General features: G+C 40.1%; 1 protein-coding gene across 2 annotated transcripts in view; it reads right to left on the bottom strand.

Moving 5' to 3' along the window:
• The window catches only part of FBLN1 (fibulin 1), a 62,314-nt gene extending 47,362 nt beyond the window's left edge, over nucleotides 1-14,952 (bottom strand). Inside the window, exons 1-2 of one of the 2 annotated variants that reach the window (XM_064736737.1) lie at nucleotides 14,294-14,952; nucleotides 1,990-2,089 (exon numbers count right to left, since the gene is read on the bottom strand). In XM_064736737.1, the coding sequence (XP_064592807.1) occupies nucleotides 1,990-2,089; nucleotides 14,294-14,357 (164 nt within the window). In that variant the 5' untranslated portion in view covers nucleotides 14,358-14,952. The remainder of the gene's footprint in view (nucleotides 1-1,989; nucleotides 2,090-14,293) is intronic. The other variant, XM_064736728.1, reaches the window with a different exon arrangement.
• Nucleotides 14,953-25,151: the final 10,199 nt, after the last annotated feature.

Below are 25,151 nucleotides of genomic sequence, written 5' to 3'. Positions count from 1 at the left end.
ACCTTGTGTAGGACAAAAAAGTGAGTATGGCTGTAGTGTGAGCCACAGCACACTCAGTGAGTGACAGTGACACAGATGGCTCCCTCAGGAACCACAAGGGACTCGGGTAGAAGAGCCTTACAAATGTGCTGGAGCCCAGAGCTGTCACCTTGTGATGTGGCAGATACGAGAATGACAGGGCTGGAAAACAATTCTTTCTGTGGAAAACATTTTCCCCTTGAGGGTGGTGGGATTGTGGCACAGGGTGTCCAGAGAAGCTGAGGCTGGCCTACCCCTGGCAGTGTCCAAGGCCAGGTTGGGAAAGAGAAGGCTCTGGGGTGACATAATTGCCCCTTCCAGTACCTAAAGGGAGTCTGGAAGATGGAGAGACTGTTTACAAGGGCTAGGAGTGACAGGACAAAGGGGAATGGTTTCAAACTGACAGAGAGTAGGTTTAGATTGGATGTCAGGAAGAAATTCTCTGCTGTGAGGGTGGTGGGGCCCTGGCACAGGGTGCCCAGAGCAGCTGTGGCTGCCCCAGCCCTGGAAGTGCCCAGAGCCAGGTTGGACAGGACTTGAAGCAACCTGGGATAATGAAAACTGTCCCTGCCATGGAAGGATTTGGAACAGGATGGTCTCTAAGGTCCCTTCCAACCCAAACCATTCCATGGTTCTTTGATTACTATGGAGGTATTTTAAATGGTTGGGAAATGACCAAGGGGATGCAATTCCAAACCAGTGAGGCAGCTGGTTCCTCACACAAGAGACTCTAGCAGTGGGCTTCCTTTGAGGGAGGGACTCAATCTGAAACACCACTGTTATTACTATTCTAAACAGATGATTCAAAACAAGAAGTGCTCACACCTCTCACAGAATATATGCCTTTTATTTTATAAGTATAGCTTTCTTAACTACATCTCAGTTATGCACATAAGCTAGATGAGTCATTAGTGAGTTTGTTCTCCAGTTCCTATGAAGTCCTAGTAAGTCTCCAGAATTAAAATCTTTTGAAGAATAAATTATTTGCAACAGAATCTCAATTCATATAAATCAAATTATTATTATATCATCAAGATACTCAGACCTAGATCGTTCAATAAACTTGGTTTCCTGTTTTTCCTGCCTCTGTTTTGTCTGTAATTCTTATGACTCCTCAACTATTTCCTAAATTGGCATTTATTTCCTATCTGTCAATTCTTCTGTGTAAGAGGCTGCTTTTGATGCCAGTATAAATGCAAAAGTCAGAAAACACAGATTGACTTCCCTGGAAGACACATTCTTTCTGTAATAAAGATCATCTTAACTCTTCTAGAATTATTACTAAGGCTAAATCACACTGCAATCCATTTGAGTAATGGGGGGAGCAAAGCAAAGTGTTTTAAATACAAATTTCTCTGTGGAGTTGCCTCTCAAACTACCAGCTGTTTGCCCCACTAATTAAATGTAACAAGTGCATGTAACAGCAAAAATAATGCAAATTATATTGACATAAAAACTACAAATGCCACAATAACATAAGAGATGCAGCAGAATCAAAATCTTAACTAAACATTTTCTTGCATTATTTCATTAAGTAGATTAACGAAAAGAAATATCCTACAAATTCTCAGCAGAATTAAGAAATCTGTATATTAACTGAAGGGTTCTGTTTTCTACAGTCAGATCCACAACCAGATTGGTGACAGCAGTGCAGCCATGCTGAGATGTCCTCAGGCAGAGCAGAGCCCAAGTCCTGTGAGCAAAGCAGAGTGGGAAAATCTCTGAGTAAGTGACACTAAATGCCACATGGGTTAGAGTGGGTGAATTTAAGCTAGATTGACACCAAAAATTAAAGGACTAGATTGGAAGAAAAGTAGGTCCTGAGGAAGAACTCCACAAGGCTACATATGGAGTCGAAAAGCTGGGATATAGGAGTTGGGTGCTTCATCTTCTAAGTTCATCTTCCAATACCTGCCATTCCAATGGTTTCACATTAGAGTATAGACTGTGTTTTAAAATATAAGTGTGTACCTGCATTCTCTAGACTCGGATATTAATGGCAGAGAGGCACATATCCTGTTTGTGATTGCCCATTCAACACCCTTGTCACAGCATTCTTCCACTGACAGATCTGCAGAAATGAGGAAAGAGAAAAACACAATACATTTAACACAATTTTCAGAAGTGGTGTTGCATTTGCCAGTTAAAAAACACCCAAGCAAACACAAGCAAGGCAGTTTTTCCCTCCCTGACTTACAGACAGGACAGGGCACCCATACAAAAAGCATCCATGGCCAAAGCAAGCACCTGTCAGCACCTTGCAATAAAGCCCAGTGCTGCAGGTTTTCCTTTCTTGGTGAAGCAAACTGCATTTTCTCCTAACATTCCACACAAAGACATAGCTTAGGGACTGATACACAGGCAGAAACCAGTTCAGATAGTCCTGCCAAATAAAATTATCTTTGGGACTGCACTCATTTATTATCAAAAGCAGAAATATAAATAAGCAACCTTTTAAAATCCCAAAGAATACAGGATAAATCAAATACCTGATATGAAAAACAAATGAAACAAATTACAAGCAAATTTGCAGAACTATTTTTTTCTTGAGGTTATTATCCAGTTAGTCTGTTTTCAATTTTTTACTCAGAAGTATGTTTGTGCAAATGCAAAAGTACTGCAGAGAGGAACAAAAAGGTATATGGTATTTTGATCACTTAACACATGAAAGAAAAATTAATCCTGTTACCAACTTATACCAACACTGACACTAAGGAGAACCACCCCAAAGACAATTATTTGTGTAGAGTATATTTTTGCAAGCTTTTAATTTAATAAAACTGAATACTGTTAATGAACTGACAAGCACTACAGGTTTGCTTCGTGTTCCAAGTGCAAAAGTTCACTGCACAGCAGGTGTATCAGAACTTGGAATAAAACAGGAGTCACGCTTTTCTATTAATTGTCTTGTGGTCTGAACACTAAACAGCTCCTTGTGTTACAAATATGAAAAATATGTAAAAAAACATCTGGTTATCCAGAGGGACAGCTTTCCAATGATTCCTCTCTGTTTCCTCAGTTTTTTAACTAATGGCCCTGACAGGTTTCACCCATGAGTGCTGAGGGAGAGCGGTGATGGCATTGCCAGGTTATAAATGATGATTTTGGAGCTCAGGGTGAATGAGAGGAATTCCTGAAGGATCAAGGAGAACAAGTGTCTCCCTGATCTCAAGAAGGACAAGAGAGAAGATCTGGGAAACTACTGGTCAACCTCTTATCAGAATCAGAACCTCTTATCAGAATCACAGAATCATTCAGGTTGAAAAAGACCTCTGAGGTCATCCAGGAATTCACATGTGGGGAAAGCAGATAAAAATACATAGAGAAGTTAATTCCCTCCAGTAATTCAGGGCTTTTTTTGCAGGGAACAACCTATATTCCCAAGTAGTGATAATAATTCAAAGCAAAAAATGAAAGAGTTAAGTGAGGTTTTAGGATACACCAGTCATTTTGAGGTAGGTAATCTTAAGGCAGTTATCAATTCTATAGTGCAAAGATCTGTAGTACTGCACAGGATTCTGGCTTTCCCTGCTTAGGAAAGATTACATCAAAATGAAAAATGTGTAAAGAAAGATTAGGAGGATGATGAGGGGAATCAAAGTCCTGCTAAATGAGGAGAAACAGACAATTTTAGGCATAGATAAGTAAAACCTGTGAAAGGGCACAGTTCCTGTCAACAAAAATTGCAGTATTACAGTAAACAACAATCAAAATTATTGATCAAGTAAAGCAAACATGTTTTAGTAAGAAAATCATTATACTTCTAAACAGAATTGCATTTAAGTGTTGGTTTGTAAGAGTGCTCTGTATTCTGACCCAGGTCATTCTTCTAGTCTTACCCAAAATAATGGTCAAAATTCTGTCATTACTAAGTCAAGGCAATATTTCTCTTGAATCCCTCTGCATGTCCAGAATTCATGCCAGTGACTGAAAGCTAAGTGCAATTTATAATGCTTTGGATTAAACTAGTCTAGTAAATAAAAGTCTGCCTGAAATCCATGAATTTGTGTCTAAGCTCTTCTTTAAGCACAGGGACCCTGTCTGGGGCCTTCCAGCTGACAAACATCATATGCATCAGATTTCATACAAAGCACTACAAATAACCTCCTTTTTAGTGCTGCTGCCTGCAATCAATCTTAAGTGTGTTGAAAAATGATACACATTTCACTGAAATGCAGAGCTGGCTGCAGGTTTCTGCAGGGCTTTGTGCAAATGAGTCTTCAGCCAAGTTCCTCCCCAGAAGGCCAATCCCTGGCTCTGGACACCAGCTCTTCCCTCCAAGCCCTGGCAACACACCTCCACTCCAACCAAATAACCCAAGGATTTAAAGCAGGCCAAGCCAAGCAAGCTTCTCTGAAGGAGTGCATCCAAGCAAAGAGGGATCATGGAGACTTTGTGGAAGGAGCTCTGTGGTCCAGGCCCATTGTTTTGGTGACATCACAATTCATATCCTCTAAAGATCCTGCCAGAAATCTCCTGAGAATAGAGGGAAGTGAAAAACAACCAGTAAAAAATAAAGCACTCCACCCTCAAGGCCATTCTTCTAAAACGTAACAATTAAACAGTGAAAAACATTTTCTCTTGGCTTTGCAGTTTAAAAATGGTAGCTCACGGGCAAAACCCTGCACTTTCAAAATCTCCAAGTGAGAGTCTCACATATCAGGTGTCAGCCTCTGATTGCACTGGAAGTGATTCCATTTGGGCATTAAGAGTTGCTAATAAGTTTTTAGAAGCGGGACAGAATTACCACCTCCCAGCTGCAGTTCTGTTGCTGATTCCACTGTACACACGTGCACATTCATGTGGCTCCCAGTTGGAAATCCTTGTGCAAAAAGGTCATTCTGAGGCTGTTTGTGCCTTCTTGCACCTTCTCCAGGGGACCAGGAGCACAGAGGGGCTGTGGCCACTCCACAGCCTCTCCTAACTTTGAGTTGGTATTGCAGGGTGGGCAAAGAACCAGGCAGTGGGAAGCAGAAGGTAGAAACTACTCTGATTATGACATCTCAAGGAATCTCACTGAAAAAATGTGTTGGTTTTTTTTTTCTCGATTGTAACCACATCTCTTACTTCAGCTGGTGGGCTCCTGGCACACCTCAGACCAGGTATGATCAAGTAGGAAGAACAGCACTGCTCTGCTGAACCTGGTGCTCCATCAGTTTTGCCAGGTGCACCATGCTTCAAGCAAACCAGCCAGAGAAATCTCAGGCACCCTAAAGACAATGCTGTTATGGGAAATGCTGATGCCATCATCTGTGCTCAGATAAATTGTGCCCTTTTGTTGCCATCTTATTGCAGAAGTGTTCCCTACTGTTGTCTCCTTATCACCAAAGTTTCATACCTTGTTGGTGTTTCTCATGGCCAGCTCCTCAGAGCACTGACTCTTTATTTGGAGGGAGAAACCCTACAGCAAAGTTGTAGCATGCAAGAAAACAGTGTCAGATCCATTTTGTAAAATTGAATGCTGATTCAGCTTTCTGGTATCACAAGACAGAAAAATATGAGGATAAACCAGAGCTCTGTCAATAGGGGGGAGCATGTTAACTTCCTTGTCATCAGATACAGTAATTTTTGCATGCTTACTGATTTGTTCAGAAAATCCCAGGTTTATTTTGGGTAAAATCCAATGCAGCTTTATCACCACTTTGTTCCTGTACAAAGGTATGTGCAGCAGGGCATCCAAAAGAACTTGAGCTCTGTTAGTGCGGTAACAGCAAGGATGTCTGTCCTAGTGGATGCCTGGAGTATGTTGGATTGTGAGAGAGATTTCAGGAGTTGGATTGTGAGAGAGATTTCAGAAGTCTTGGGAAGGAGACAGCAGAAACACAGCTGGAACTAAATTTCTCTAATTTTACAAAAGATGTCATGAAGAAAATCTATCAGTTAGGGCTTGATAAAGGTCAAAAATATTCAAATATTATGTGTGCATGATGCATTCACATGCTGGTTCAGAACTATGTTTACACAGACATGATGTGCACAAGAAAATGTTGTTTTAAGAAAAGGATTTTTTAACAGGATTGCCATAACTTGTGGGGAGTTCAAAGCAAGAAATGAGGTTGATATCTGCATGACCTTAGGCTTCTGTGATGCAATAATTGCTTATTCAGCTGCTGCAGTGAATATTTTTTGCAAAAGAAAGATAAGCTGAAGAATGCAAAAAAAGCATGATTCCTGGAATGAGAGTCCCTGAATTGTCTCTTGTGCAAATGAAAAGCAGGAGTAAAAAGAACTGGATAAATTTCATAGCAGTAGCATTCCAGCTACATCAAAAAGGGAGATTTTTTTTTTTAGGTAACAATCTTCAACAGCAGATATTCTCCACTGTTGCCTCTATTGGAAAGGCCTTCATATATTCCAGGATTGGGTGGCTGTTCATTACTGATCTGTGGAACAGTTATCAACCTGATGGTGAAACCAAACCAAAGAGACACCTGAGCCCAGTCAGGATTGCCTGTTCTTCAGGGCAGTCAATGCTGTGACCCTCAAACTCCCTGATTTCCCAGCCCACATAACCAGCTGTAGTTTGGTATAGATTTGGAAGTGAGTCCAGGTCCAGAGGTCAAAATCACACCTTCTTATTTAAGATGTTTCTAGTCCTTTAAGCACATGAATTGATTGTGTTTGCAAAATGTGGTGCAGATCTTGCCTCTCACTCAGTTTAATCTGTAAGAGGCTCAGCACAGTGGAATGTGAGAAAACAAAACATGATCATCACTTCTCAGCACACAAGGATACAGGCAACAGACTCTGTGAGAGCTCAGCACTGATCCAACATGTTTCAGTAATAGTATGTCATGCAGAATTTTTGGAATTTGTGAGCACAGCAGGCACATGCTTGTTTAGGTTTCCAGTAAGAAAACCACTTTCAGCAGTCACTGTGCACCTTTCTGATAAAACCTCTCTTGTCCTGTCCAGAAAACCCTCTCACTAGTGATGCTCATCCATCTAACTGCCAGCTGGAAAAAGCTCCAAATCTGCTCACAGAATCTGATCCTCAGAATGACAGACTGGCCAGCCATAATACTCAGAGTCACATTCTTTGTCTTCCAATCTGCATTCTCACAAAATTACAGCAACTGCATATCTGTTTAACCAAGGCTCCCATTTGCTCAACATTCAGGGCAAACAGAGTGTGCTTGGCCTGCTCTGCTACACCAAATTAATTCCTCCTGAGCAGTGACACTGGGCTGTTATCAGGGGGACAAGCTCAGCTGCTTCTGTGGCAGGGACAGCAGTGCTGGCAGCTGGGATGCACATTCTTGATTTTTTTTTCCTTCTTCTTACATTAAACTGTGGAAATGCTGTCTTTGGCAATGCAAACACACTCTGGCTGGCCTCTTGAGGTATGGAATAGACCTGGAGACATGTTTAGACAAGAGGGAAGCCAGCTGATTTCAAAAATCCAACTGGTAATAGACTAAGATGACAAATATGGCTTTGCTTATCTTCATATTGTGTGTAAACCTAGGGATTGGGCACACAGAGTAGGGGAAAGGGTGAAGGAGATCTGAAACCATGAAAGGGAGAGATGTACAACAGAAATCTGGGCCCATGATTCCCTGAAACAAATAGAACAGGAGTAAAGGAGCAAAGCAGGAGAGCATTGCCATTCTTCATCTGAGACAAGGTGAGTGTGTGATGGATCTCTTCAGAGTGGAGTGGGAATGAAGACGCTCCTCTTCCATTTTATATGAAAAGAAAGAAGCAAAGTGCATAGAAGCTTTTCTTTCTCTGCAGAGAAGTGCTGGTTCACCTTAAGATTGAGCACACGGAGCAGGGGAATCAAATGTTCATCAAATACCCCAAAACACTGATGGGGTGCAATGAACAGTCACAGCTGAACTGTGGCCCTAGATCTGTGGACAGTAAGATACTCTCGGTCATTCTACTCAGTTGTTCTTACAGGCTTCCTTAAAGAGTAAGACAACCTGAACTTCATAATAAAAGCATAAAACCTGGAGCCAGGACACCCTCTCTCCTAACACCCACAGCAGCAGGGGCCAGGAAGAATTCTCCAGTGCATTTGCTGTAGGATGCAAGGCTGTGTTCCTCACCAGCTGTCCCTCTCCTGTCCTGCTCAGTCCTTCCAGGAGGATTTGTGACTTTGGGCTCCTGTCCTCCAAGTGTGAGGGGTAATTCTGGAGCTTTATGGGCTGATAGACAATCATTCACAATTCACATATAGCTAAAAAATACTACATCCTCTCTAAACATGTTTAAAGGGTTTGAACCTTTACTTTCAGATGGATTCTCAGCTAAGAGTGATTATTTCAGGACAGCTGAGATCACTGAAGAAACCCAGTTAACACAGTAACTAAAGCAGCAGCACCCTAGAGGAAATGCCTGGTATGTTAGTGTGTTTTGTGGTTGGTTTGAAAAGAGCCAACACTTTACTGGAAATTATTTGGGTCTGGAGAACACTCATTTACAGGGAATGTGAGTCTGGTAGCACCAGCAATGGCCATCACACAACTAGGGGGATTTTTCAGACACAGCCAAACCTCATTTTATGAGATATCTGTGTGCTGTTTATAAAACAAGTTCTTAAAACCTTCCATGGCAATAGCTGGTGATGAGGACAGGCCTGACAGAGGCAAAGCTATGGTGCAATATCCATTATGTCCTTAGAGGGGAAAGCACACTCTGCTTTACTGCAGAGTTTTATTATGCTTTGGGTCTAAAAAAAGTCTTCCTAAAAGTAGGCAACTAGCTACTAAAAATTAGAAAAGACACCTCCATCTATTGCAGGAATAAGGCATCTTAGATATATATATATATATATACATCCACATATATATATATATGTGTATCTCAAAATATCAGAAAAGATAATGATATCTTAGAAGGCCTCAGCAGGTTATCTTGTCTTACTCACTACATTCAGAGACTAATAAACTGATAAAATTCAGTTACTTGTGGGCAGAGCTCTTTGTAGTTGTTTAAAATCAGTATCAAGTGAGGCTGATTCTCAAACTTGTCCAGGCAATGCCCAAACTTGTCCAGGCAAGTGCTCTTGTGCTCTAAGATCTCATACATTCAGCAAGAACAGAAATTTTTTTGGTAATTTATTACCTCACTGTTCACTCAAAAGATCTTTTCAATTAATTCTTTTGTCACTATCTCTTAAGCACTCAACCTTTTGAGTACCTGAAGACTGCTGCTCCCTGAGGATGCCTTTCCTGGGAACAAATACCTATTTTTTCATCTTTCTGGATGGGTTCTTTTTTGGGCTTCCATGAGGAGGCTGAAGACTAAAAGACATTAAGACTAGAAGAACAAAGAATTTTCTGAAAATTTCTAGAAGACATGAAAGTGTTGAGAGAAACCTGGAGTCCACTGAATCAATATTGTGTAAACAGCTTAGAATGTGTAATTTTTGTCCCAGACTTTACATACTCACAAGAACATGAAAAAAATGGTTCATTCACAAGATGGCATGATGACAGGGAAGGACATACAAAAAAAGACTCATAATAGGAAGAATTGCAACTGCTGTGCCTGACAAACGCATGTTAAACTTTGCCCTTCATTTTTCCCCCTGTAAGAAAATCATGCAAATAATGAAATAACCTCACAGGAAAAGTGCCAAATAGGGCATTCTCATTTAAAAGCAAATTTTAATCTTCTCTTGATTTCTCATTTCAAATAATGAAAAATGGTGTGATTAGAAATTTTTATTTAGGATACTAAAATTAACCTATTGCTAGTCCTGTTCATTTATATAAAGGCCATGACCTCAAATGTACTGCAGTAAAATGACAGTCTTTGGGTAGTCCTTAAACAGTTTTGAGTCCAAGTACATGTATATATCCAAAATAAAGCTACTTAAATGAGGATATGAGAATGTGACAGAGCAGCACATCTCATAATATTGAACATATATACTCAAGCATTTATATTGCCATAAAATTATTCCTATTTCTATTGCTATTCTGTAAAATGATTACAGGAAAAACATTTTCACACTGGGATTTCTGTATTTTCATCTGACTAGTAAATTAATAATAATAATAATAACTATGCTTTTATATACTGCTAAAGTCAAATGTATCTTCTCTGTAGGCAGCATGTTTATTGCTGAATATGAAAAATGATGGACAATGATGAAAGGTTCTGATATTCTAGTATTGCCATATTTAAAGAACAGTCAGGAAACACTAAGCAGATGGGATAAAATTTATAGCACAATGGGTCAGGGTTCAAGTATGGAAGGAACCACAGATTTAACAGAGCAGGAAGAAAATACAGATCCTTTTTTTGCATATATACATATAGCAATGCTTTAGGGAAGGTTTCATTTTAGAGAAAACATCACCAGAACTCTTACATGAGACTTTCCTAATTTTGCAATTTTCTGTACTGAGCCACAAATCAACATCTAGCTCTCCCAGATTCTCTTACTAAGCATTTATATTAAAAGTACTCAGTACCTGAAATTTAGTCAGTGACAAGAGCAAAGCTGGAAGGTGGCAGTATTTCCAATGAGTGTAGTGCAAGTAGCATTTACACATTATATCCTTCCAAAGCTTCATAAATCCTTGGAAATACCCTAAAAAGCTGGAATATACCATACAAAGTATTTCTACATCTGTACACCTTTAAAATAAGTGCTGATAAAAAAGATCTTTTCTGGTACTGCTTTCTTTATTATTAAGATTAAAGTCTCAATCCAGATTTTGACTAGACTGAAAACCAAACAACTTATTGGGGGACATAGCGCATCCTTGTGCAGCATTGTTCATTTGTGGCGCTACCACCACCCAGAAATCAATACTTCCTATAGATATTTCCTATACCTGTGTACTCAGTACCCAAAAGTGCATCAGCTTTCTCTGAATGAAAATGTAACAGTATTTTAACTAACTGAAAAGAGTATGAATGAAAATCCCTGAGAATCTTGGAATTTATTTTCTTCTTAAGATACAGCAGCACATACTTTTCTTGCTTTTTCTGTTGTGGCTTCTTCTAATGTTTTCTCTCTTGCTCCTGACTCCTTCTTTGCAGATTTCTTTGCAGACAAGTTTTCTATTCTTCCTTACCCTGCAATCTTCTCAACCTTCTGCTTCCACTTCTACATATTAACTTGGAGCAATGCTGTCCATTACACAATTTAATTGTGTGATGACCTAACTATTAAAATCTCACTCCTGGCCTGTCTCTTTCCATTAAATCTACACAAAAAGATGAGTGCCTCACATTTTCAGAGTGCTCACAAAACTTCTGCCTATTTTGGCTACAATTACCTGCTTACTTTGTTATTTCTTAACTTCATTAATTTTCTTTGCTTCCTGTGTAACAGTCAACCATCACTTTCTGCTACATTTTCACAAGAGATTTTGTTCATTTATCTCTTTCCTACTAACCCACTCTGTGTTACCATTGAAATTCTTGCCTGTGCCCTGAAGTTGTTTTATTTGGATTTCAGCTCTCCCTTTCTTGACCTTCTCTGTTTCATCCCCTTTTATTCTCTACAGATATTTTACAAATCAAGTAAACCCAGATTCTCTGCTTACTGAATTCCTTTTACCACCTACTTCTTTAGAAGTAACCATAACTCAAAAAGCCAAACTCAGAATCTTTCATGGTCCCTGTTAACCATTTCAGTCAAGCCCCAGAGGGCTAAAGCCCATCTTTCATTTCAGAAAATAGGAATAGAAGTATTGTAGAACAAGTTGGTCTTAACACAACTATTTATTGAAAACACATGCAAAGTTGATATGAAACTTGCAGAATGGGCTGAAGTAGGATGACAAATAAAATAACTTTTGAAAATGCATTGACCTACTCTCAGATAATGCCTGTAACCTAACAGAACAATATAAATATACTGCAGTAACTTGATAAGCTGGTTTATGGGGGTTTCTCTTGGATTTCACTAACACGTCTGCTTTCAATTACACAGATGAAAAACAAAGAGCTTTCACATCTTGCTCTTCTCCTGATTGCAATAAAATGTCACTTCTGAAAATGACCCCTTAAAACAAAACTCGACTAAAAACTCAACTAAAAACTAATTTAGAGGTACCACTCATGTTTTAGAACTGGTGGTATGTGATTTTTTGGGGGCAGACTTATCTAGGGTAACACACAAGAAAGCACAGATTCAGCCTTTTATGTGTCCTACCTCCACCCATACACTCCTTATAAATGTACTGTTATAAAAGCACATGTAAAAATCATAATCTTAAAATAAAACTCCTTCCACAAAGTCAGTGGAACATTTTTTTTATTACAACAGTAACCTTCCCCTGAATAGACACGCTTCCAGATGTTTAGTGAGTTAAAACTGTGCCTGCAGTACCAAGATGTGCCAAAGAGAGAGCTGCAGGATGAACTATTAATTCCCTGACTGGCCATGGTGATGGAATTAATCTTCTTAGTTTTATGGTAGTTGATAGGTGTTAAATAATGCAATGTTTACAGTACAAAAAAGTTGCATCATGAAATGTTTTAAGGTTTTAACATCCTTACTCTTGCAATGATGTACATACCCTACATTAGTGTGCACTAGGCAGTTCCCCTGAAGGCAGTCCCTTCAGCTGCTTCAGAATGAAGACTTGAAGAGCTACTGATGATTTGATGATTCATTAGTGAGGAAAAGCAATTAAGAAAACTGATGGCAACAAATTCAGAGGAAAACTGTATTTCATAAATACGCTATCCTAGTAACTTGGCAGTTGTATCACTACAGCACATGGGAGCCCCTCTCTGCTCCAAGGCCCTTCATTCCAGACCTGCAGGGCAGCACAGGCTCTGCCCCAAAGACTTCAACAACATCACTTCACCATGTAATTACCCCATTTACCTCTAAAACACAGATTATTATTCAATATTCATTAATTATTTTTCCAAGTGAAGTCTACTCTTTAAATCCCAAGCAAGGATCCTCACCTGCTTTCAGATATTTAAATCTAATTTTACCCAGGTTACTGTTAAGTTGTAAGAAACAGAAATTCTCAAATTAGAGTATGGATTCGAATTTGGAAATCAAACTCTGATATATATTTTATTGCTAATTTTTGTGTTTAAAAAAAAATTTTTGAAAACTGAGCTTATAGATGTAATGAGTTCCCAGTTTTCAAAAAAGTTATCCAGTAACTAAGGTTAAATGTACAGAGGTTACAAACTGAAATTATTCATGTTCTACAATAATGTTGGATGCTTAAAAGTCCTAATTGTCTGCTCACTGGCACATCAAAGCCACAGTTTTGCTGATGTACTCTGTTGTCTAAGGCAAAGTAGGAGCTATTTTGATTCTGGAGGTGAATGCTGGTCTTCTGACCATCTTATTCTGTCCCTCTTTAAAATGAGCGCTACAATTCCTTATCAAAGCAGGTATTTTGAGAGATATCTGTGACGAGTGCTCTGCTATATGAAAATCGAAGACTCAAGACACTGTGATAGTAACAAATTATTTACTTCACTGGCTTTTGTCTGCCAGTGACCATGTGTTTCCAAGGACTTGCCGGGAGTGTAATGAAACCTCACTGGACCCCTTGGGGTTACTCTAATGGAAAAGTCACTTACCTGTGAGCTGTGATAAATTCATTATCACCACAGGACAAATACTTTCTTTGTCACCTCCTACAAATTAAGATTTGCATGAGATTTCTACAACGAATTAATAAGTTCACATCCTCTCTTCAGACAGCACTAAGAGACCAGGAGAAAAGCGTGCAGTACGGTAAAGGAGCCATGGCTCGGATCCAGATCCCAAACCCAACCAACCAATGCTTTCAAAACCAACCACATCACACGGTACCATTCGCACACGCTCCACGTTTTGTCTCCAAAAACCTGCATCCTTTGCTATTCCTGCCTCTCCTCCGGGATCCCAGTGAGCTGCTGGCTCGGTTTCCCGTGCTTGCTTTCGGCTGGAGCTGTGTCCGGCAGGTCAGAGCTGCCGCCTCCGCCGCCGCTTTCGGACCCGTCGCTCCCGCTGGGGACCGGGGGCACCGCGCGGCGGCCGCCCCGACATGTCGCGACATTCCTGCGATATCCGCCGAGCCGCTCCGGATCCCGGGCGGGGTAGGGGTGTCCGTGGGGCGAACCCATCACCCTCTCACACAGAGAGCTCAACACCCGCGGCACAGCACAGCCCGTCCCGTCCGGAGGAGCCTGCCCGGGGGCAGCGGCGGGGCCGGGGCTCACCACGCCTTTCTGCTCACTTGGACGTGGCAGCGGCGCTTTAAAGCCTGCCCGGGACGTGCAGGGACACGGGGGAGAAGGGGCCCCATGGCCCTGCAGCCATGCCCGGGTCCCTGCCCGCTCTTACCTTGTCCCCGGAGCGAGGGCGGCAGCAGCGCCAGGAGCAGGAGCAGCCGCAGGGCCCCGTCCATCGGCGGGCAGCGCTGGCCCCGAGCGGGTCTCGGCTCTCCTCAGGCGGCCGGGGCGCTCTCCGCTCTCCCTTCTCCCTTCCCGCTTGCTGCTGCTGCTGCTGTCCCAGCCGCCCCAGACCGGTTGGGCAGGAGCTCGCAGGAACCCCCCACTCGGTGGGCTTTACAAAGATTTAATTCAGTGCCTGCCCGCTTAGTGCTCCAGCCTGCAGGACAGAGCCGTGGCCGCAGCTCGGAGGCACCGGAGGCTGCCTGGTGCTGCCGATGGCCCGCCGCCCCCACACGCCCTCGCAGTGACTCCCCGGAGCTCGGCGAGCGGCGGATCCTCAGCCCGAACCGTCTCTGATCCCGTGAAACAGAAGTGCAGCGACTTCTCTCGTCTCCAAGTAGAGGGAAGCCACAAACAAAGGCAAGGCAAAGCAAAATAAAACAAAAGAAACCACCTAGCAGAGGTTTAACCTCTCAAGGGGGAATATTCAACCTCCCCTCCCTTTCTAGGTCTTTACCCCAGTACAGCTTTTGTCAATCAGATATGGTTTTTAAGAGCAGAGAGAGATTCTAGAATCTTTCAATGAAATTCAGTGGGGAAAATAAAAATCCCTTCTTCCCTCCCCCTACTCTTAAGAAGTCAGGATGAGAATTTCAACCCAAATGAGGCAGCTCTGATTTCTCTCCCCTCCCTTCTTCTTCATCTTCTTTTTTTTTTTTTTTTTAACCTCCTTATCTTATTTAAACAGGAACACAAACACTGATAGTGGTCAAAGGACCCAGTTGGCAATGCTGTTGCTGAGATCTTTCAGATAATGAGAGGGATGATATTTGCAGGCAAATGGAGATGGAAACACACAGAGAGTTCAACACCCCTGTATACTTTGCCCTCGATTTTACACAAAGAGTTGGGAGTCATTGTGCGTTTGCTTGCAGGTTCCTCTTGTAACTACTCAATGTAACACTTTTGAGTATCTCTCCTCAAAATGTCCAAATGGAAAAACTGTTTAGGGCAGTAAGAGGTGAACGTATGTTTTCTTCCTCACCAAGTTATTTGCACTTTTCTAACACAAGAACATAAATACCACCATAAGGCCAAAAGTCCAACTATCCCAACAGCCTGTCTTCAGCCACAGTTGTAAAGTAGTGGAAGAGCATGAATAAGAAAAACACACAGTAATTGTCACAATTACTCTCTCGGCCTTCAGTTCTTTGAGTTTGGAGCATTTCCTCAGGGAAATGTGCTCTATGTGTATTTAGTAGCCCTCAGTGAATTCCTACTCCAGGTATTTATCATGTCTCCCCACGAGTTCTTGTAAAACTTTATCATCCAAAATACCCTTTGGCAACTGATTTCATGGACTCAACAGTGACTGTGTGAAGGGCCATTTCCTTTTGTTCCTTTTGAACCTGGTTCCAAAACCCTTCTGGTGCTGCCTCCCACACATGATGCAGAAAGAGTTAATCCAAGAACTGACCTCCATCCACACTCAAAATGTCCACATTGTCTTCTTTTAACTGCTGGGGTTTTTTGTTTGGTTTGTTGTTTGGGGTTTCTTTGGGGTTTTGTTTTGGTTTGGTTTTTTGTGTGGGTTTTTGGTTTGGTTTTTTTTTTGGTTGTTGTTGTTGTTTCGGGGTGGTTTTTTTCTTTGTTGGTTTGATTTGTTTTGGGGGGTTTGTTTTTGGTTTTGTTTTGTTGTTGTTGTTGGTTTTGGTGGGGTTTTTGGGTTGGTTTTCCCCTCTGTTTTATTGGGAAGGGGCAGCTGGAAAAGGGGAAGAGGGTTGGATGGCTGATTTTATTTGGGAGGGGGGATTTTAACTGGGGGATTTTCTACCATAAGCTATTAGTCTCTTTCTCTCTCTTTGCATGTCTGTTTCTCTCCATTAAATGCCCTGACTCAGTTTAAAAGGATTTTACATCAGCTACAGTGGGACCTTGCCAGTGTTTCATTCCAACCTCCAAGCTACCATTTTTCATGTATCAGACAGCTGGGAGAGACACCTCACAAAGATTACACCTTGTCTAAAATTCATGCCAGTTTACTGAACCAGAGAAATCCCCTCTGTAGTAACTCTGGGTTCAGTTCAATATTGCCTTTTTTCACTTTACATTAAAACCTCCCCTAATTGATTAAAGGTGGGTAGAAAGAACTTCACCCAGCATGCCTAAAACAGTGTAAAGTCATACATAATAGCCTGTCCACACATGGAGTTCCCCTGATTAACACCATGTGTGGACATTTTTACTCCAGAGTAAGAATTCCTTGTTCCTGTTTAGTTCACCCCCACAAACTATACCAGAAATGAGGCAAATTTAAAAAAAAAAAAGTTTAAAAGCATTTGTAGAAAACATCATGGCTGTGGCCATCTGCAGATCTGACAATAGGTTTCTCCTTGGTTTGGGGTGGGGGTTTTTTGCTTAATACACATTTCTACTATAAATTGGCACTCTCACCTACAGTTAGAGTGAGAGGCCTCGAGTACATGTGATTCCAATTACTGACCCCAAGCTTTGTAATGAGCTGAGCCATGCACTGCAGGCTCAATCCAGAGGTCCTGGGAGTCAGTGGAAAGCAAGGGCTTATGAGAGGGAACATTTTGCATAACCACATTTTTTTTTTTTCTCTTATATCTGTTTGTGAAAGCTGAGTAATCTTTTGTGTAGCTCTAAAACAAACAAATTCTTTAATGAGGATTTTGTTTCTACTTCAGAAGAATAAAAATCATTTGCAGAAGCTCAGATTAATGAGTAATGACAGCGTAACAAATCACTGCACAAGTCATTTCCAAGGGTCCTGTTGAGAGTAGATACATGCAAGCAGATTGACAAAGAATTTAGAATTATTTTATCAAATCCAGCCATCTATGGCAGCAGGTTCTAAGCTCCCTTTTGGCTCCTTAGGAATTCTTGAGATGGCCTGATTGTCTGTAAGGGCATCAACCTCTGTCTAATGAACAAAGCTGACACGAAGTCCCAGCTGTTGTGCCTTCCAGCTCATCTCTTTTACTGCAGCTCCCAGAGCCTGATTTTTTTACCTCCCCACTTATCTGTTCCAGAAATTGAGTGAAAGAGAGGGAAATGAAATTGCACTGTCTTCCCTGTTTTCAGGAAGAATGTTGCAAGGAAGTTAATAGAAGTCACCTAGAAATTAATTCTAACTGTAGGTTTGTTACTGTGAAGGGAAACTCCTTGGGCCCCATGGCAAAAAATGAAGCTACATATTGGCTCTTGTTATGTGCTGCATTAAAATGCATGCTACATTTCCTACTTAACAGGAAGAATACATCACTGATTGGTACAGATAACCCATGATTCATGTGGATTTACCATCTCCCATTGTAAATATAAGACCTCAAACTCTACACTAGGTAAATCCATGGTTGTTGGAGAACAAATGAACACTCAGCTTGGCGCCCAACACTAGTATGAGCATGGTACAACTGACATTCAGCTTCTCTCCTGCCTAGAGCAGGAAAAGAAAAAGAAACTTAGCACAGTTTTCAGAGGTGGATGCACAGTAATCCTTGGTTATTTTTTGAAATGGCTACTGTCGTTATAAATAACAATTTCTTGCTTATTTTGAGTCAAAGTCAATGTAGATTAGTTTTCACTAGCTCTCTGGGCTTGTATTCATATTGAAGTTGTCACTTTGTGCATCACCACTGATCACCAAAGCGTCTTGGGTAGTATCACTTGGGGACACTTTATATGCATTTTCCATATCCTTGTCTGGAATTAATTTGGAATAAATCAGGATGCAGGCACATCCCCATCCTCAAATCCCAAACTACAAAACATCCATACCAAATGGCTCCCAGCCTAGGTAAACAAAAGGAAATGGGAGGGCTGTGAGCTTACAAGTCCAAAATTTCACCTCCAAGAAGGCCCACCCAGACACCACCACAAGGCTTGTTAGAGCATCTTGTAGCTAAAGGCAGAGCTGGAATTCCTTCTACAATAATTACTATGTCATTCATAACAACACTAAATTTAGACTCTTTTTCATATAAATTGTATTAAATATAAATAAAAATACACAAATAAGTAATAACAAATATTTATATAATATAAATATAAATATAAATATAAATATAAATATAAATATAAATATAAATATAAATATAAATAGAATATATATATTATATGACTTTTATATAGTATATAATATATATTATAATATATATAATAATATATACTATATTATATTATACTAATATAATATAATAGTATATTATATATATATATATAATATATATAATATATATATAATATATATATAATATATATATATCATAATATATATGTATATTTATATATATACTAATATAATATAATTAGTGTAATATACTATAGTATATTATACTAATATATAATATATACTACTATTATACTATATACAAGCTACTATGTCATTTGCATATGCAAGAAATACAGATACAAGGGAATCTACCTGGGCTCTTTGCTTCAAATCCCTAAAGACTGTCAGAATAGGCTTGGCTTACCTTCAAGAACTTTCCCTGTCACAGACAAAACCTCTTTTCACTCTTTGCATGGATCAGTTAAATATTCCAGGCTGGGACTCATAACCCTGAGTAGTTTTCAACAACATTGCTTCTAAGCATGTTGAGGTTTTGCCCATTTTGGAGTTTGTATCTATTTTTTACCGGTTGCCTACATTTTGTTTTCTCCTCTGTCTGATTTAGAGAAATAGTTATAGCACTCTTGGACACTCAGAGCACACCCTGGTTGTTCATTAATATGTATGGGGACTGCTTCTAAGACAAGAGGGGAGTTTATCTGGCCATAAAAGAATGCTTTGATGATCCATGTCATTTCCCATGTGGCATTATTTGTAGAAATCAGGAATAACTCAATCTGACATTCATGGGGCATTTCCTGCCTCTCCTTCTAGAAATGCATCCTCCCAGCCTCTCAGATCTCACTTCCCATAAATTTCTTTCCCCCTTCTAAACTTTCTCCCGTCCCCACACACTGAACTGGCTGGATGTGGGGATGTGCAAGGTGTTTTCCATGACCTGAGCCCTAGGAAGGCTGGGATCCTTTGGATAAGCTGGAGAACAGTACGAGTCATGCACACACAGGTAGGAGGGGACAACAGCATCTGCTTGGAGCCTCCACAAATCCAACAACAGCAGGGATCAGTTGCTATTTAGCTGCAGTCTAAATAAAATCTCATTATAAAGGGTGGGGGAAATCCGTCAGTAAAGCAAATGGCTGTTCTGTTAAAGGCCATTTCCCCTCCTGATAACCCTGGTAAATCTGAACTCTATCCTTTGTCAAATAAAAGTAATATCTGAGTATGTGACCCAATGATCTTTGGGCACCAGAAAATATACAAATGAATATAAGTTATTTCAGTCTTGAATAAATAAAATCCAGAGTCAGTTTTACCTATTAGCTTCAAACCAGGAGTATGGTTTTCTAAGTTTCCTCATGGTCACTGGAGACCTGCATTATTCAGTGCTGTTTCTTCATTGTTTTATGAATTTCCTGTATTATTACAAGTCATTTTGCATAGTTCTAATAAACAAGAACCCATCCTACCCAACCACAAACAATTCCAGCTTGCTAGAAAACCTTTATCTTACCAGTAGAAACTGATTTAAAACATTATAATATAAGCAGGCAGTCAGTGGAAAGAGTATGAACACTGATAAAACTCTGCAACAAACTCATGTGTACTCATTTCCTCCTTCTCCCCCAGATTCACAGACAGCCTGTTTCTTTTCCTCAGCCTGAATTTCCTTATCAGAGGTTCTCAAACTTTATTTACTCATTTGCCATATCTTTTAGACTTCACAGCCTTGGGCTGAATATCTCTGTCCCAGGCACCCAAGATCAGTCTTGGTGGCCTGAATCTACAAACAAATGTTAATAATACTGTTTACTGTGTGGCTTGCATTTACAAAATGCTGACACAATTCTGAGCAGTGGCTATGAAACGGTACCTTAATAAACATGAATTTAAAAGTTATTGTAGTGCAGCAAATTGTTTAGAATAAAAATATTATAAACTTACCATCTTTTCTGGCACAATTCCACAGAAACTGGTTGATACCTGGTGTGTGTGAAATTTGTACACACTGAGTTTTAATTGGGAGGGTGAATGGATCATAAAATCCATGTACAGCTGCAAAGTATAAACATTGAATGAGCTTCATGTTCCATGCTGGGTGTGCCCTGTGGTTCTCAGTTTCATTTGTGTGTGCTCCAGCATTAGCCACAGCCTATGGGGATGAGGAGGCTGGCTCAGAGTCTTTGGAGAGCTATAGTATACTCCAAGTTTTGGATAATATTGAGCTTTTCTGTCTGTCAGGGACTACTCAGTCATTCCTTTCTTAGCTCCTGGCTGAGCTCTGGAAGCAGAGTAAGCAACTAAGTTTAGGCTTTGGCTAAAAGAACTTGAAACAACTAACTCTTTCTTTTCCAGACTACTCTTTCCTTACACTCCTATTCTGACTTTGATCTCACAACTCTTCTTTGATATAGTCCTAGAGTTTGGGGTTGGATCACTGAGATATTCCTGCATGAGGGAAGAACAGCCCTCAAGTGAATGTATGAAAATAGGATGTGGCATACAGACAGACAGCAGCAACTTACACCAAAAGGAGGTAGGAAAAACATCCAGGTTTCTCACAAAAATGACCCCCCGCACCCTGAAAGTCCTAAATATTTAGGAATTAATTATCCAGGAGAAATGTGGCCTGCATAACTGCAAGTTTGAGCAGAATTTAACAGACATTCTGTTTCTACCTCATTCTCTCTGGCTTCTGAGATATCTTTTGGCCAAATACTGGAACTCTTTGTGCCTCATGTTGTTTATAGTGATAACCTGATTTGTAAAATGTTTTGAGTTTCATAAAATTAAATAAGGTGCATAAGAATTAGGTGTTAGAAACTAGCAGCTTTAAGCTATTAACTTCCCAAGATTGTGGCATGAAGTATTTTGGGCCAATTTTAATTTAACTTCCATTTCCCCTATTTCAAAGCAGCGTCCTATATAGTCTATATTACAGTAACATTAGTGTTTAGAATAACTCTCATATTTTCTCTAAACTTAGAAATGTACAGACAGGCACATTTCCAGTTGAATAGCAGATATAGACATTTACTGGATAGCTATTTGTACTTTACTTCTGAAATATTCCACAAACACACAGGCTGTCATTATGAAGATCTAATGTCAATAACAGTTGCATTGTAAGCCAGAAAACAGGATTCTTTCAAATAGGTGTATTTGGGGACTATATAAATGGTGTCTTACCTCTCCTGCTGCAAATAGGTGGTGTGAAAAGCACTTGCAGAATCATTTACATGAATCCAGAAAATTAAATGCCTTTATTCATTTATTATTAATATACTGTATTTAATAGCTCCGTTTATTAATATACTGTATTTAATAGCTCTGCTAAAGACAAGTGAAAGCTTGGCTCTATGGAAATCATTGGCAAAATTCCCACTGACTTCAGTGGGGCCAGTGCTGTTAACTCTTCCCTACAAGGAAAATCCAGATTGCCTAGGAAGCTGGCCTGCCTCTGCTAAGACCTCAGTCCAGGCTGCTTACAAGTTGAGCTGACTTTGTACAATTACGAAAGCTGTTATTCTTGAGAATTTGCCAAATCCTCAAGACAAAACTAGCATAATAAATTATCCCCAAACTTTTGCCCTGGAGTAAAAGAAAACTTCTCATTTTATAAATGAAATCACCTATGTAGACTTCCATATTCCAGTGGTTTCACTGACAGTTTTACAGAAATTAAAAAATTTATTATTATTTCCAAAAATAAACTCATGCTTATTAAATGAACGCTGATGAAACATTCTGCCTCCAAGTTTGACATCTCATTGAAAATCCACTAAAATATATAAAATTTGTTGAAATGTGAATATATTGTTTTGTACCTTCTGAAACTATCAGAATTAAGGATGATTTATAGTCTGTGAGGAAAGGCTAAGTGAATTGAGATTGTTCTACCTGGAAAAGAGAAGGCTCTGAGGTGACATAACTGCCCCTTCCAGTGCCTAAAGGAAGCCCAGAAGAAAGGTGGAGAGAGAGTGTTAACAAGGGCTTGGAGCGACAGGACAAAGGGGAATGGTTTCAAAGTGACAGAGAGCAGGTTTGGATTGGATATCAGGAAGAAATTCTTCCCTGTGAGGGTGGGCAGGCCCTGGCACAGGGTGCCCAGAGAAGCTGTGGCTGCTCCATCCCTGGAAGTGTTCAAGACTAAGTTGGACAGGGCTTGGAGCAACCTGGGATAGTGGAAGGTGTCCCTGCCCATGGCAGGGGGTGAAAAGGGATGGGCTGTAAGTTCCCTTCCCACACAGATATTCTATAATTAAAATATATGTCTATTCCAGACCATTTACTACACCAAACCATTCGGTTTCCTTGTTCCCATTAAAACACAAAGATGACTTTGTGAATAGGAAAAAACCACAAGGAATTTGATTTAATATGGAACAGAAAATTCAGCAACATTGTGATACAACAAACCCCCTAAAAATCCAGCTGTGGGGAGTTCTCTCTGTAAGTTATATGAAGATTGTCCATATTTAGAGCTCTCTGCTAAACACACAGAATGCAGATCCATGTTAGTGGCCATTGACTAACTCTCTGTGTTCCCTTGCAAAGTTTAATTGTAGCTGCTTTTCTTTTATACTCTGTAAAGTTTCACAGTAGATGTTCAAGTACTGTTTTTCTGATCATAGCTGGAAGAAATTGGTCTGTTTGCTCTGAAGCAGCAAAGCTAAGAATAGCTTTAACTTTGCAAAGAACTGCCACTGAAGAAACTGGTAATATTTCTGTTGGAGTGGTTCTCATGGGATGGTATGTAGCCTGATTTCAATACAGCCAAACACTTCATCTTTATTTAACAGGCTTATTAACTTCACTGGGATTACTCACACACCTTAATTTATATTTGCCCTTAAATTCTTTATTGAACTGGGTTATATAAAGCGTCCTAAATAAAAAGTCCACTCATGTTTTTCATTTTCCAAACTGCGTGTTAAGAACTGTAGTTTTTCACTATGATTTCTGTAGCCAGCATTTGCCAGACTCCATCATGGGTCAAAAGAATCTTTTCCACACACATGCTGTTCATGCCTCCTTCTGTATTTTCTGACAGCTCACAGAATCTGACGTCCTTTTCATTTCACTGCCTGTCACAGTGAGCTGTTTCCTTTCTTAGTAAAGCCAGCCTTACTAGAAATGTCTGTAAATTCTCTTCTGGTTTGCTGTTCTGTTTCTAGTAAAAAAAAAATTAATTCATGCTGGAGTTTTCACTGCCAGATTTCTCTTCATTCCTCAGCTGAGGATGAGAACCCAAATAGTAATGTCAGTGTTGCTTTCATATATCAGTCATATGTAGATTTCAAAAGAAAAGGAAAAAAGAAAATTCCCCCCTTATATTCTGAGTTTATTTATTCTGTGAAGGAGGCAATGATTGCTCTTTTTAAAGAGCTAGCGATCTTGGCATTCAATTTTTCTTCAGAATTTACTTTCACAGAGAACACACAAGAATGTGTTTGTACCTCAGGTAAGCGTATCCCATATTAATTTTCTTCATGAGTGAAGATCCAGGAGTACGAACTTTCAGGAGATTACAGACAAACCCATTAACACATTGTCTCAACCCCCTGGCTGTTCACTGTGTTTTAGGTAAAAGTCATCTCTTCCAAGCATGGCTCTGCATAGTGGAATCACTCCTTTATTTGCTTATGTGGATTTTAGCTGGCCACCCCTAGAGGATCTAGCACTGTAGAGTGACATTTGTAAAACCAGACCCCTAAATATTCCCTTCATATAAACAGCAACTAGCAGTAGTAATAATCTATGAAATACTAATAAAAGCCTAAAGAATTCATCTGTTCTCTCTTCCTACATTCCTGGGCTCCTCCTCACACAATATAATTAATATTTACCTTAGACATCAGATAAAATACTGGAGCTTTAAGCTGTCAGAGCTGCTAATACCTTCTCATCAGATTGATGGCTTTTGAGATGAAAGATGAACTAGAGATCTTTCCTGCTAGAAAGATAAGTTTGTTCTTAAGAGCACTGCCAGGATAGAAATGAGACTTAATTATGTATGTGACTTCAAAAAGCCCTCACTATTTTACCAGCAGGATGGCAAGGTCAGAAAGTACTCATGAGAAAGATTTTATCACTCTATATAATACTTTCAGAATTATATTATTTTTCAAGCTTATTGTGAATATTCACAGCATTTTCTAATGCTTACCTACAGTGTCATGTCCCACATTGCCCTTCCATCCAGACATATGATGAGAGAGAAATGTCAAAATACTTCTTATCCAGATTTTTTTAACTGGAGAAAACTTCTGTCCTGTCTATGAAGCTTCCATTTAAGACATGGCTAAGGAACAACAATTTGTACTTTTCTTCCACCATGGATTTCTGCATCCCCATGGATCCCCATTCCCTGTGGGTGGATCTCTGCATCCCCTGTGGATCCCCTGTGGATCTTCAGTGGATCTCCCCTGGTGTCACCACAGCTGCAGAGGAATCTCGGCTCTGGCCCCTGGAGCACCTCCTGCCCCTCCTTCTCCACTGACCCTGGTGTCTCCAGGTTGTTTCTCTCACACGTTCTCACCTCCTCCTCTTCTTTATCTGGAATTAAAGCTGCCCCACTGTCTTTGTTTTGATTTTCTTCTCAAATCTGTTATCCCAGAGGCATTACCATCATCTCTAATTGGCCCAGCCTTTGCCAGTGGTGTGTCCATCTTCAGAACCATCAGAGATTGGCTCTGCTGGACATGGAGGA

The sequence above is a fragment of the Zonotrichia leucophrys genome, chromosome 1A (genome assembly GCF_028769735.1).
Source record: "Zonotrichia leucophrys gambelii isolate GWCS_2022_RI chromosome 1A, RI_Zleu_2.0, whole genome shotgun sequence".
NCBI classification, from domain to species: domain Eukaryota; kingdom Metazoa; phylum Chordata; class Aves; order Passeriformes; family Passerellidae; genus Zonotrichia; species Zonotrichia leucophrys.
Note: the sequence above shows the minus strand (reverse complement) of the source record. Positions and strands in the feature narration are given on the sequence as shown.